Source organism: Meles meles, chromosome 18 (assembly GCF_922984935.1).
Source record: "Meles meles chromosome 18, mMelMel3.1 paternal haplotype, whole genome shotgun sequence".
In the NCBI taxonomy this organism is placed as follows: Eukaryota; Metazoa; Chordata; class Mammalia; order Carnivora; family Mustelidae; genus Meles; species Meles meles.
The window spans coordinates 8,895,077-8,908,011 of NC_060083.1; the positions used below are offsets into that span (position 1 = coordinate 8,895,077).

The 12,935-nt window shown below is 56.9% G+C and overlaps 2 protein-coding genes across 4 annotated transcripts; one reads left to right on the plus strand and one right to left on the minus strand.

The window, feature by feature from the left end:
* The first annotated feature begins 761 nt into the window (after positions 1 to 761).
* Positions 762 to 3,390, plus strand: SLC25A35 (solute carrier family 25 member 35). 2 transcript variants are annotated; one of them, XM_045985166.1, is made up of 5 exons: positions 762 to 1,145; positions 2,020 to 2,085; positions 2,397 to 2,549; positions 2,898 to 3,032; positions 3,207 to 3,390. In XM_045985166.1, the coding sequence occupies exons 1-5, from the start codon at positions 771 to 773 to the stop codon at positions 3,378 to 3,380; spliced, it is 903 nt and encodes a 300-aa protein (XP_045841122.1). In that variant the 5' UTR covers positions 762 to 770; the 3' UTR covers positions 3,381 to 3,390. The 2 variants fall into 2 exon arrangements, with proteins under 2 accessions (XP_045841122.1, XP_045841123.1); XM_045985167.1 differs by lacking the exon at positions 2,397 to 2,549.
* A 537-nt stretch (positions 3,391 to 3,927) lies between these two features.
* On the minus strand, positions 3,928 to 5,607 carry RANGRF (RAN guanine nucleotide release factor). Of its 2 annotated transcripts, none has more exons than XM_045985169.1 (5): positions 5,076 to 5,607; positions 4,869 to 4,985; positions 4,473 to 4,629; positions 4,293 to 4,378; positions 3,928 to 4,068 (listed from the first exon to the last, which is right to left on the minus strand). In XM_045985169.1, the coding sequence occupies exons 1-5, from the start codon at positions 5,150 to 5,152 to the stop codon at positions 3,945 to 3,947; spliced, it is 561 nt and encodes a 186-aa protein (XP_045841125.1). In that variant the 5' UTR covers positions 5,153 to 5,607; the 3' UTR covers positions 3,928 to 3,944. The 2 variants fall into 2 exon arrangements, with proteins under 2 accessions (XP_045841125.1, XP_045841124.1); XM_045985168.1 differs by having other exon boundaries at positions 4,494 to 4,629; positions 5,076 to 5,282.
* Positions 5,608 to 12,935: the final 7,328 nt, after the last annotated feature.

Below are 12,935 nucleotides of genomic sequence, written 5' to 3' on the forward strand. Positions count from 1 at the left end.
CCGCTCCCGGGGCGCCGCTCCCGAGCCCCGAGTCTGCGGCGCCGGCGCGCGGAGGGTTAATCCGGACCGCCCCCGCCCCGCGGATTCCGGGGGCCGGGTCGCCGAGAGCACCTCCCATTGGCCGCGGAGCCGGCTCGGCGCTGATTGGCTGGTGCTGCGGGCCCCGGCTCGCCTCGGATCCCGATTGGGCGCCGCCCTCGGGTGGCTGGAGTGTGGCGGTCCAGCCTCCGCAGGCTGCGCGGGGCCGAGCTAGCAGCTGCGGGTTCGCTGGGCAGCTGCCTGGGGACGCTGCTCCTGGGCCGGAGTTCCGACTTCCTTCCCCGATACAGACACCGCCGATCTTCTCCCGGATCCTCTTCCTCCGTAACCTGCTGCTTTCCTTTTTCCTTCCTCCCGGCTCCCACCTCCCGAATCCGCGCTGCCCTCCCCTGCTCCAGGGCACCCCCGGAGCCGAGCATCCCCAGCATCCACCTGCCATCCTCCTGGCTTCTTGCCCTTCCTTGACCTCAGACCCCGTGACCCACGGAGCCCCGTCATAACCTCACCAGACTCTCCTAAACTCCTTTTCCTCCTCCCTCTGCCAGCTCCCCACTCCAAATCCCAGCTACCCTTGACCTCTTGACCTCTGACCCTGACCTTCTCAATGGCTATCTCCTGCAGCGGTGAGGACTGCTGACACGGAGGCCTGCCCCTGAGTTCTGCCCCCCGTATCTGAAGCTTGTTTTTCACTTTCTTACTCCTGGGCCACTTCCTGTTACTGCTGCCCCACCATGGACTTCTTGATGAGCGGCCTGGCGGCCTGCGGGGCCTGCTTGTTCACCAACCCCCTGGAAGTGGTAAAGACCAGGATGCAGCTGCAGGGCGAACTGCGGGCCCCCGGCACCTACCAGCGGCACTACCGAAACGTCTTCCATGCCTTCATCACCATCGGCAAGGTGGACGGCCCGGCTGCGCTGCAGAAGGGACTGGCCCCTGCTCTCTTATACCAGTTCCTGATGAATGGAATCCGCTTGGGCACCTACGGGCTGGCTGAGGCTGGGGGCTACCTGCACACGGCCGAAGGCGCGCTCAGCCGTCCCCGCAGCGCTGCAGCCGGGGCCCTGGCTGGGGTCATGGGAGCCTACTTGGGGAGCCCCATCTACATGGTGAGAAGAAGGGTCTTGCCTGGGACCTTCCAGCAGACCGTGGTGTAGGGTGGGGCCTGCACCTTCACAATCTGATCCTGAGACGGGGAGCGGGTTTGTGTTGGGGTCCGTGAGGAATTCGAGTCAGGTTCATCAGCGGGTGTGGGGTTCAGGGAAAGTCCTGGGCACCACAAAATTAGAATCCCACAGTCTCCTCCTTTGAGTCTTCTGGAATAGGCGAAGGGTCAATAGCCTGAGGGCCAGAGACGGGAAGTGACCAGCTCAAAGTCACACAGCTACTTGTTGCTAGGACTAGGTCCTGTTTAGTGCTCCTCCTGGAAGAAACTGGGAGGCAGGCAGTTCTGTAAGACAGGCGGGTATGGTCTCACTCCCTGCGTGGGACATTCAGGGACGGTGACCCCCCAGAGTCAGCCTCCACATGCCTCCCCCCCCGGGGCTTGGCTGACAGATACCACTTGCAACACGCCCCAGGGTCAGATGGCGGAGCCTGGTCACGGGGGTGGCTGGAGATCCAGTCTGAGAATAGGAGCCGGTGTGAGAGGCCAGACACCGAAGAAGAGTTGCCTGACGGGAACAATCTTAGGAAATGTTGCCATTCTCTAACCTCTCCATCCCCCACCCCAACCCCCAAGGGAAGGAGGATGGAGAGGGGGTGGGGGTGTCTCGCAGTGCTAGGAGATCCATCCCCTGGGACAGGAGCCAAGGGACACAGAGTCTCATGACCAGTGTGTTAATGGGAACAACAATAATTATCAGATTAAAAGGATATTCCTTGCTGAACACCCTAGCGGAAGTATTATGGGTCAGGCCTTTGGGTCTTTGAGGTGGGAGGCTGGCCCCTGGGCCACAGGCTGTGATACTCCTTTGTTCCCAGGTGAAGACACACCTACAGGCACAGGCGGCCTCAGAAATCGCCGTGGGTCACCAGTACAAGCATCAGGTGAGGGTTCTCCGACCCCGCTGGAGTCCCTGCCGGTTCTTTCCCATCCGCCGCACTGCCTCCCCTCCCCAGCTCCCTGCCTGCCCCCTACAGCTCCAACCCAGCCCCACCATCCCCCCCACCCCGCCCCTCTTCTGGAGCAGGGAGGAAGGGAACAATGGCGGGTAGTAGACCCATTTCAATTCTAAGTCCACACGGAATCGGTTGTCCCGACTCCGGTGCCTGTGGAGGACCCATCGTTGGCAGTGTGAGGTGGCAGCCCCTGATGCTGGGGGGACTGAAGCCCGCCCCCATGGTCTTCCCCCTACCAGGGCATGTTTCAGGCGCTAAGCGAGATTGGCCAGAAACATGGGCTGGTGGGGTTGTGGCGTGGGGCCCTGGGCGGCCTGCCCCGAGTTATCATCGGTTCCTCCACTCAGCTGTGCACCTTCTCGTCCACCAAGGACCTCATCACTCAGTGGGAGGTACTACCTGGGGGGGGGGGAGAGGGCGGGGCCTCTCTTGGACTTCGGGCAAGGGGTGGATCCGCTGAAGGGGACCCCAGAGGGGACCGTGCTCATGGTCAACGTCAAGGAACGGCAGGAAGCCTTGGGGGTCACTGACTTTACACCCTCCCCACGGTCCTCTTGTCACTTCCTCCCAGATGGTGCATCTGAGTCGTCGCATCCTGCCCTTCCTCCTTCACCGTCTTCTAACCGGCTGCCTGGAAACTCCCTGAGTTACCCCCTCTCTACTCTCTCCCCAGGGCAGGGCCTGTCCTTTCCGAGGGGTCCAGGGATGAGCTGACGCACCTCTCCCCCCTTCACCCTTAGATGTTTCCGCCCCAGAGCTGGAAGGCGGCTCTGGTGGCTGCCATGGTCAGTGGCATTGCAGTGGTCCTGGCCATGACACCCTTCGATGTGGTCAGCACGAGGCTCTACAACCAGCCCACTGATGCCCGGGGCAAGGTAAGGGAATGTTCTGGAGGGCCGGCCGGGGAGACCAGGGCGCAGGGGGTGGGTGAAAGCAAATGGTGGGTGCAGGAGGGGACAGCCCAGAATGCAGCCCGCTGAGAGGAGGCCCCTGGAGGGCTCTGACAAACGCCTTCCCTGTGCTCTCCCCCCCTCTCAACCTGCTCTCAGGGCCTGATGTACCGGGGGATACTGGATGCCCTTCTACAGACCGCTCGGACAGAGGGCGTCTTTGGCATGTACAAGGGTATAGGTGCCTCCTACTTCCGCCTTGGCCCCCACACTATCCTTTCCCTCTTCTTCTGGGACCAGTTACGCACCCTCTACAACACGTACACCAAATGACGCCAGGCACTCTTGCACACACCACCAAGTCAGCACTCCTTGGATACTTCCGCCTCTGCCCCTGTGTCCTGGCAACTTCTGACCAGGTGACCCTTCATCCCTCCAAGGGGGACAGCCAACTCCACTCCCCGTCTGATTTTTCTCAGGGTTGAATCACTACAAGGGACAGTCTCCCTCCTTTCCTCGGGTGTCCCTTTAAACCTTCCCTCCCCCTCCTCCTGGACACATCACACCCCTCCCCCCCTTCCTCAGGGCTGAACCAGTCACTCCAAAGTTTTCCTTCCTTTTGTTTGGATGGCCTTGGGTCCCTTCTGATCCTATGCACAAACTTCTTTAACTCCCCGGCTCCAAGACCAAAGGGAACTGAGGGGACCCAGGTGTCTTGTTAGATGCAAAGGCACAGAGATCTTATCTTGATTATAAAGCGAGTTTATTTCTGCAGACAGGAGGTGTCTCATGTTTATGCACAGGGAAGGAATTAGGGGTATGTATCCAACCCCTTGTTTCCCTTGAAGAATGAGGTCCCCGTGTGCTTGAGCAACTCCATGCAGTGTTTCAGCATCTTTACTGGGGACCAAAGATGTTGGGGTCGTGAAGGGTCAGACTGGTCACCAGCTGTTCAAAGTCACCCAGGCTCCAGGGCGGAAGTGACAGATTTTCAGGACCAAGAGATAACCTATTGTCAGGGCTTGGGGGTGGGGGAACAGAGGGAGAGAGAACATCATCCAGGCCGCGGGTGGGGAAGTTCCCACTTCCTGTGCCCCAGAGGACCTGGGTATCTGTGACCCCAAACCTCTGGCCCTCTCCCTCTTACTTGGAAGACCTCACCAGCCAGTCTCCCAGTTCTGCCCCTCCCAGCATATCCTCCTGGGGACCCAGGCATGAGCCACGTGTCCTTCCCGTCCTCCTTACGGGGGATCATTGAAGGTGAGCAGGAGATCAGTCTGGTACTGGGGCAGCCGCAGCAAAGCCTGGTGCACTGTCACATCCTTTGCTACCTATAGGGATCAGAGTGGAGATGCTTACCTGACCATCCCTGCCCAGGGCCACTCCCTTCACCCGTCTGGGAATCTCACACTCCCCTGCCCTCACCTGGTGGTTTCCTTTAGCTACCTGCTGCTTGCCAGACAGGACCCAGGCTTCTTGACAGCAGCTTCTCAGAGCCAGGTTCGCCAAAAGGAGGGGCTGCACACTGTCCACCAGCACAGCCCTAGCCCCCTGCACCCCGCCCACGTCCTCAAAGTGGTACCTAGAGTACGGGGATGAGGGTCAGGGAGGGCCGTCTCACATACCCCCAACTCCCCTCTTCCCCCCCCCCACCCCACCCCCCAGCATCTTTGAGTCCCTTGAGCTCCGCTCACTTCCGGTGATAGGGTGATGCCCTTGGGGTTCTCATTGCCCTGATTAACCGTGCAGCCGCAGGCCCCGCCCACCTCTTCGGCTCCGGCCCTCCCATTGGCCCGCCGCGCGGGCCGCCACCTCCCTCACCGCGCAGCCTCCTCTCCCCGCACGTGGGCCTGCAGCTCCAGAAGTTCCACGATCAGGCTCTGGTCCGTCACGCGGTGGCAGAAAACTTCCTGGTTGTCCGGGACTGGTCGGAGGTCGCTGGAGGGAGGCGAGGCGGATCCCGGCTGAGCCCCGCCCGCTTCTGCGGGTATCCCACCCGGCCGGCCCGCGGCGCCCACGCCTTCTCACCTCACGTCAAGGGCCCCGGGAGGGAGAGCGGCAGAGAAGGCGCCCCCGAACAGCGGGTAGTCTCGCGCGGGCTCCATGGTCTTGGAGCCAGGTGCGGGGATTAGAGAGATGTAGAAGAAGCCCACGCGGGGCCACGCGGCATCACCGCCGCCGCCTACGGTCCCCCTTAGCTCCCGCCCCTTTAAGGATGGGCCCCGCCCTGCGACCGCGCTGGCCAATCGGCGCCTGCGCCGTGGGGGCGTGGCCCAGCGGGGCGGTGCCCGGAAGCCTGGCTCTCCCGGGGGCGCGGGGCGGGACCTGGGGGTCGGGTGCGAGCTCAGACCTAGCGCGTGGGGTTTGTGACGCCGTCGTGAGCGCTGGGTCGCGCCCCCCAGTCTTTTCTCTTTAAAGGGGTCGTATCTTCTGAGACGTCTCCTGAGACCCTCCTTGGGGGCCCTTGCTCGCGCGAGGTGGGCTCCAGGTGGGGTCTCCCGAGTCCGGGGAGAATCCCTTGAGGGTCTCGCAGCTCCCCCTTGGGGCGTCTTGATGGCGGCCAGCTGCAAACCAGACCACTAATTCCCGGATGCGGGGAGTTCGGGGAACCCTGGGGCCAGGTGCGGGGCCGGGTTAGGATTCAGGCCTCTCGCCTTCCTTCAGGCCAGACCCAACCCGGGGATTAGGTTTTTAATCCGCCTCAAATCTTGCCTTGAGAACGCAGCGGGGGCTGGGGGGTGGCGAGGGGGCCGCCCCCACACGCACCTGGAGGAAAACACGGATTAAACCCTCTGTTGTTTCCCTTTCATAGATTTTTAGAATTTCTTCAAGTTTCGGCTCAGTTACATCCTCCCAGCTCATTTCTCCATTCATGTCTGATCCCCGGCACCCGGCCGTGTTCGGCACATAACAGACCCATTATGTATTGTTGAACGATCGAATAAACCCACTCTACTTATGGACCCTGTAATTTCAGGACACTGGGGCCAGGAAACACCTAATTTTCGGCCCCATACCAAAGCTGGGGATACAAGGGCAATTAGGGCAGGATCCCTGCCTCGCACGGAACCACAGAGTACACTTTTGAGTCGTAAAGTTTGGCCCAAAACTCACCAGGGCATCCTAGGAGTGTGTTAGGCAGGAGAACATCAGGAAAAAGACTTGGAGCTGAAAGGTGGTGTTTTGGGAAATGCAAGTGTATCAGCTCGGCAAGGGCGCAGTGGGGGTCCCACCAAGGGCGCAGTGGGGATCCGGTGGGACCCATGAGCGGTGCTGCTGGAGAGATGGTTTGTGCAGGGTTTTTACAGAGCATCCTGAAGAGCCTGGGCCGTTCCCTTCTTACAGCCAGCTTCAGACTTCGCTGGTCCTTATGTCCTCATTTCTAAAACGTTGTTGGGATTGAAGGAGCTGTGGATGTAGCTGCGTCTGTTGCTGGGCAAAGAGAGTGGACTAGGTTTGATCCACCAGGAATTCTAGAGAGGGCGTGTTGCAGACACTAGAGGGAGAGGAGCCCAGACCAGGGAAACCAAGGGAGCTAGAACAGAGAAGTCTGCTGTACACTGCAGGGATCTGGGATGGGATGCAGAGTGGCTCTGCTCCTCCCTCCGGGTTTCTGCCTGCCGTGCCCTCCCACCCCCACCCCAACCCCCCAGGGTGGTACCGGCTCTAGCTGCTTTGTGAGCAGTCAAGCAGATAGGGAACTCTCGGAAAGGGACCTTCAAGGACAAAGAAGTTAACAGGGCCCTGGCACTGGGAACGAGGGATGGGGGCCTCCTGAGCCAGAAGGAGGTCGCACAGGATTTAGGGAGACTGAGGAGGAAAACGCCCCACTTCTTGATTTGGGGTCTCTGGCATGCCAGGAGCCACGCTCTTGGATGAACCTTGTGCAGCCGGGGACTCCTGGCGCACCATAGTTCTTGAGCTCTTTCAAGTGGTAAGAAACTGATCTCCACCAAGTGACACAGACACAGGGCCAGACCTCCTCTGGGAGAGTGGGGAGGAAGGCCGCCCTAACCTGGCAAATTGCCACATGGATTTCACTGCCTTCCCTCTCATCCTTCACTTCTGGCTTGGTGTCTGTCACTTCTCTGGGCCCTCCCAACTGCTGACTCTCTTGTATCTTCAAATTCCAACTCCCAAGAGACAGAATCCGAGGGCCTGTTTGGACAGCTGTCCTGCCTGGCGTCTTCCCGGGCCCGCTAGTCCAGCTGGCTGTGGCTAGGTTGATGGGACAAATCTCAGTAAACTGAGGTGGGCCAAGCCATTTTTCTCGGGGGAGGGGGGTGACGATTTGTCCCCGTCTTAGCTCACTGGTTGAACTAGACCTGCAACTGATGGATTCTGTTCCCTTATCTGAAGGACAGTCCCTTATCTGATGCCCTTCGTGCAGTGACATCATTGGTTTCTCTGGGGACAGGTATCCCAGAGCACCCGGAGGGTACCAGGAGGTGGAAGGGACACACTGGCACCAGGGAGACGGCTCAGTACACCCAAACTCAAGCATCAATTTGGGGTGACATGTTTCTATTAAGCAGAGGTTCTGAACCTTTTTTTTTCTCCCATGCATTCCCTCAGCAGCTTGGGGAGACCCACAGCCCCTGACTCGGGATGATGTTTATTCCAATTCATAAAATAAAATATGTAGGGATACAAAGGAAATGAAAATATTTTTTTAAAGATTTTATTTATTTGTTTGAGAGAGAGAGCGAGAGAGCACAAGCAAGGGGAGCGGCAGAGGAAGGGAGGAAAGCGGGCTCCCCACTGAGCAGGGAGCCCGATGTGGGACTCGATCCCGGGACCCCAGGATCATGACTGGAGCCGGAGGCAGACACTTAATCGACTGAGCCCCACCAGGTGCCCCAGGAAATGAAAATATTTAAATACAATAATCAAAATTAAAACTCCAGATTTTTGTTTGAATAAAAATAGGCTTCTTTGTCATCCTGTTAGCGAGGTCTAGCAGCAGGTCTGGTGAGTACAACGTGTAACACAGACGCTCTGTTACTGCCCATACCGCTGGGCTCTCGGATCTACAGTCACGCTTGGGGCACCTGGGTGGCTCAGTGGGTTAAAGCCTCTGCCTTCGGCTCTGGTCATGATCCCAGGGTCGTGGGATCGAGCCCCACATCGGGCTCTCTGCTCCGCGGGGAGCCTGCTTCTTCCTCTCTCTCTGCCTGCCTCTCTACCTAGTTGTGATTTCTCTCTGTCAAATAAATAAAATATTAAAAAAAAAAAAGAACTACGCTTACAGTCACGCTTACAGGGAGACGCAGAATTTCAAACAAGAGCTCACTGGAAACAAGTGCAACCATTTCCCATCCAAACTGATTGATTGGAGCTTAAGAAACCCAGCTGTGAATTATGAGCCCTGGCCCAGCACCAAGCCGCAGGGGAAGCTTGGGGGTAACCACAGTAGGTTTCTAAACAAAGGCCTGGCATCATGAATGCGGTGTTTGAGGAAAACACAGCATATCCTTGTACTGGCATTGAGCCTATAGCTGTCACCCAGCACCTCCCACGGAACTTTCCAGCCCTGTATCTCCCCATTCTCCCCTCGTGCTCTAGACGCAAGGTACTCTGAACTTCCTTCAGCCCCTTGACGGGGTCAGCCTCCTTTGTGCCTCTCAGCTTTGACACCCGCGCCAAGAGGTTTCTTAGAACTTTCTTTCTCCCCCTCCTCCCTGGCTAACTCATTGCTGCGGTTCACTGCTCCTTCTGAGGGTGCCCGTGGCTCGGCCTTCCTGTCCCGACTGCAGGCTCCTCACTGTGTTGTAATGCTCTAATCTCCAGTGGATTCTGAGCACCAGGAGGTCAGGGACTGGACTCATCATTCACGTTTAGCTTCCCCCTGACTTGTGCAGGAGGGAAGGGGGGTGGGCTGCTTGAGTAGATATTGCTTATAACACAAGAGCGGGGTGCCTGGGTGGCTCAGTGGGTTAAAGCCTCTGCCTTCGGCTCAGGTCATGATCTCAGGGTCCTGGGATCGAGCCCCGCATCGGGCTCTCTGCTCTGCGGGGAGCCTGCTTCCTCCTCTCTCTCTGCCTGCCTCTCTGCCTACTTGTGATCTCTCTCTCTGTCAAATAAATAAATAAAACCTTTAAAAAACAAACCAACAAAAAAAACACACAAGAGGTTACTCACCCGTCAAGACCAGTCGAGAGATGTTGCACCAGGAAGAATTTGACTGGCCCTCCGTTCCTGATTCCTAGGAGGGAAACTAAATGCTTGGGATTTTCCAAGTGACAGGAGTTCTTTGTTATTCTTTGTGGGCCCTGATAGTTTACAGTAATGACATGACTGATTGTCGATGCAAAGGAAGAATCCGGATGAGGGTCGGCCACACCGCAGAGACCAACCGTGTGACTGAGAGCGTTGGTGCTTCGAGCCACTAGATATCAATCCAGTAAAACCCCAAGCCCCAATAAAAATGATGATCACTGAGGCTTAGGGGAGCTTCTTGGATGGTAAACACACCCATGTGACCAGAGGTGACACACTCTGTCTCCTGGGGGACTGGGCTTGGCAGCTCTGCTTCTAGGACCTTCCAGAACTCACCTTTGCCTGTCCTTACCGTGAAACAGCAATCCCAAGCCTGGCACTTTCCTGACTTCTGCGAGTCGCCCCAGTGACTTACTGAACCTCTGGGCTTGGCAGGGACCCTGGAATTTAGAGCCACTTGGCCAGGAATGTGGGTGACTTGTGGACCCATGAGATTTACGGCTGGCGTCTGCAATGAGGGTGGTCTTGTGGAAAACAGCCGGTAACTCATGGTGTCCAATGTTCCTCCCGCTGATGTTAGACCGGTTAGGGGGCAACAGAAGAAGTCATTAATATCCCATGTTCAGGGGGACAAGGGTCTGGGCAAAGCTAGAAGAGACAGGAGAGGAAGAGATGGAGACAGAAAAACAATAAAGAAGAGAAGCCATAATCTGGGTGGTCTGGAAAGTGCAAGCGCGGTGTCCCCCATGGAAGCCAGGTCAAGAACAAGGGCAACGCCAATGACCCAAAGAGGGTGTGGAAGGGGTTGGTTGTGGGTGGGGCAGAGAGGAGAGAGAGCCTCTGTCTGTCCTTGGTCCCAAGTCACCAGACTAGGTTCTTCCCTCCTGCCACCTCCCAGTGGTGGAGTCCAGCGTCGCGGCTCCTGCCCTCCCCCTTTCTGGGCGTGGGATTGTCCAAACCAGTGACCCAGAGACAACGGCGCCCTGTGACCGTGCTCGGTGACGTTCCTTCCTGAGGACCTTCTCTCTGCCTAGAGTTGGCAAAGGGCGCGCAGCCTCAGAATGAGTTCTGTGTTCTCCCAGCTGGGTCCTGGTGAAACCCTCACTTTTGACCTCTCCACGGACCCTTGCCCCCCCGAATCTCACATCGTGTATTCCAGAAGTGGGAGAAGGAGGCCGTCTGGATGCGGGGAACTGGGAGAGGGGGTGCACCGTGGCAGACACTCCCCTGGTGGCCTGGCCCGCATCTGAGGGAGGTGGGAGTGGGGAGGGGTCCCCTAGTCACAGCTCTTTGGAATCTGGGGAACCCTCACAGGGAGGGGGGGTACACTACATTCTCGTAGGAGGTGCCCTTGGGAGTCCACGGGGTCCCAGCCCCCAAGTGCCACATAAAATTTCGTTCTATTCATCTGTTTACTTGGCTAAGGTCGTTTCCTTGTAACCAGCCACAGGGGAAGTTTTGGGAGTGGGGAGGGCTGCATGCACTCTGTGGGAAAAGGATCTGGGGGCCAGAAGAGTTTGCCTCGGGGTGAAGAGGAGGTCAGCAAAGCCAGAACTCAGCAAAGCCAGAACTCAGCGGTAAAGGACTTGGGCTGGCTCCCTAGCTCCTTCTGTTGCTCTGGATTCCTTCCCAGGGGTGACCCGGGATACTCCAGTGACTCGGGCCATGGGAAACCAGTCCCTCAGCCTCCTGTGTTTCTGCCAGCCCCTTAACCATGGATTAGCAGGACTTTCCTAGATGGCCTTTTCGGTACATACACCCAGGGACTCCCCAGTCATCTCCATCCCAGATCCCTCCTGTCTGCCTGCTGGATACCTCCATTCCTGCATCCCACTAGCCCCTCAGACTAGACTCAACATGTCTGAAGCTGACATGTCACCTCCCAAATGTGTGCCATCCCCTGTGTTCCAATCACAGCTGGTGAGATCATCCTTCCCCGGTGGTCCAAGCGGGACGTCTGGGCTTCACCACTGGCTCCGCTCTCTTCTCGTCCCACCACATCCAGTTCCTAGCAACTCTGCCCGCTAGCGTCTCTGGAATCCTTCCATTCCTCCCCATGGACGTTTCCACCACCCCAGTCCGGCCAGGATTTCCTGCCTGGAGAGGGCTGTGCTTTCTTACCGGACTCCCCACATCCTCCTCTGCGGCCGGAGTGGTCGTGTCTCTATCCCTCTATAAACCCCTCCCAGAGAGATTCCCCATTGCTCTTGGGATGGAGTCCAGATTCCCTAACATGCTTTGCTGGGTCTTTCACTGTGCCTGTCCTCCACCCCCCCTCCCATGGCATATTATTACTGTTGCTCAACTAGAGAGTCTGCTTACTGCCTTTCATCTCTAATTCCCATTCCCTGTTTCCCCCATGGGTGAGTCAGTATGAATTTAGGAGACAGTCGGCACTGTTGTCTGGCTCTCTCAGAGAAAGCTGATGGGTTGGATTTTGCCACATGGGAATGTGGAAAGATACTTGGTCAATTTAAAGGGCGTTGGATAAGTTATGCCTGGAAGTCAGATGAATGGAGAAGAAAGAAGTGGATTGTGGGGAGGGTGTTACTGGGCGGGAGGTCCTGATGACTTTGAGATCTCAGAGTACTGAAGATGAAGAAAGAAGCTAAAAGGAAGGGAAGTTATGGTCACAGGTAGGGTGCTGGGTCAGTGAGCTTGGAGGTACAGCAGATGTGGGAGATGATGAAACCCAAGGGAAGTGGTTGGCCAAGGTGGAATGGAGAAAGTCATTGGAGAAAGGTCTAGAGTGTTCAGTGGTCACTGATGTGCATCTAGGACAATGGGAGGGACTGAGGTGGACAGCAAGACTAGGACCCAGGAACCAATGCCCGTGAAGAATGAGAGGGAGTTAGGATGGGTGGCATAGGATACGGTTTGGCTCCGAGTGATAGAAAACACCAAAGTGAGGCTAAACACGATGGAAGTTTGTCTCCCACACCCTCTTCAATGTCAAGACACCCAGTCTCCTCCTATCTTGTTACTCTGCACCACGTGATGCCAATTCCAAAAATCTACCTCCTGGTCCAATATGGGTGCTGGAGTTCCAGCAATCACATCTTCAGTCCAGAGGGCAGGAAGCAAGAAGAGCTGAAGGGAAGCATCCACCCTTCCTTTAAGAACACTTGGAAGTTGTAAACATTGTTTTCTCTCCTATTGGTCAGAGTATAGGCCCACTAGTTAAGAGCAGCTAGGAGACGTCATCTTTATTTTGAACACACACAACCCCTGCTAAAATACTTGAAGGTTATATTTGTAGAGGGGGAATCAGATATTGGAGAACAATTGGCTGTCTCTCCCATAGGGAATAATTGGGATGCCAGCAGAATACCAAGTAGAGGGTGAAAGTGATTTAGTAGGATGGTGTGAGCCTAAAATGGGGCAAGATTTTCTTCAAAGGGGGTGGAGAATAATCTGGAAGTGGTACAGGGAGGACCCAAACCCCAAATCCGTGGGAGGTGTGTGAAGTTTGAGAGTGAAAGCCACCACTTGAAAAGGGGGTGGAGTGGCTTCTTGGGAGTCACTGGTTTCCTGTGAAGAAAATGAGGATGGGGGTGCCTGGGTGGCTCAGTGGTTAAGCCTCTGCCTTCGGCTCAGGTCATGATCTCAGGATCCTGGGATCGAGTCCTGCATTGGGCTCTCTGCTCCACGGGGAGCCCGCTTCCTCCT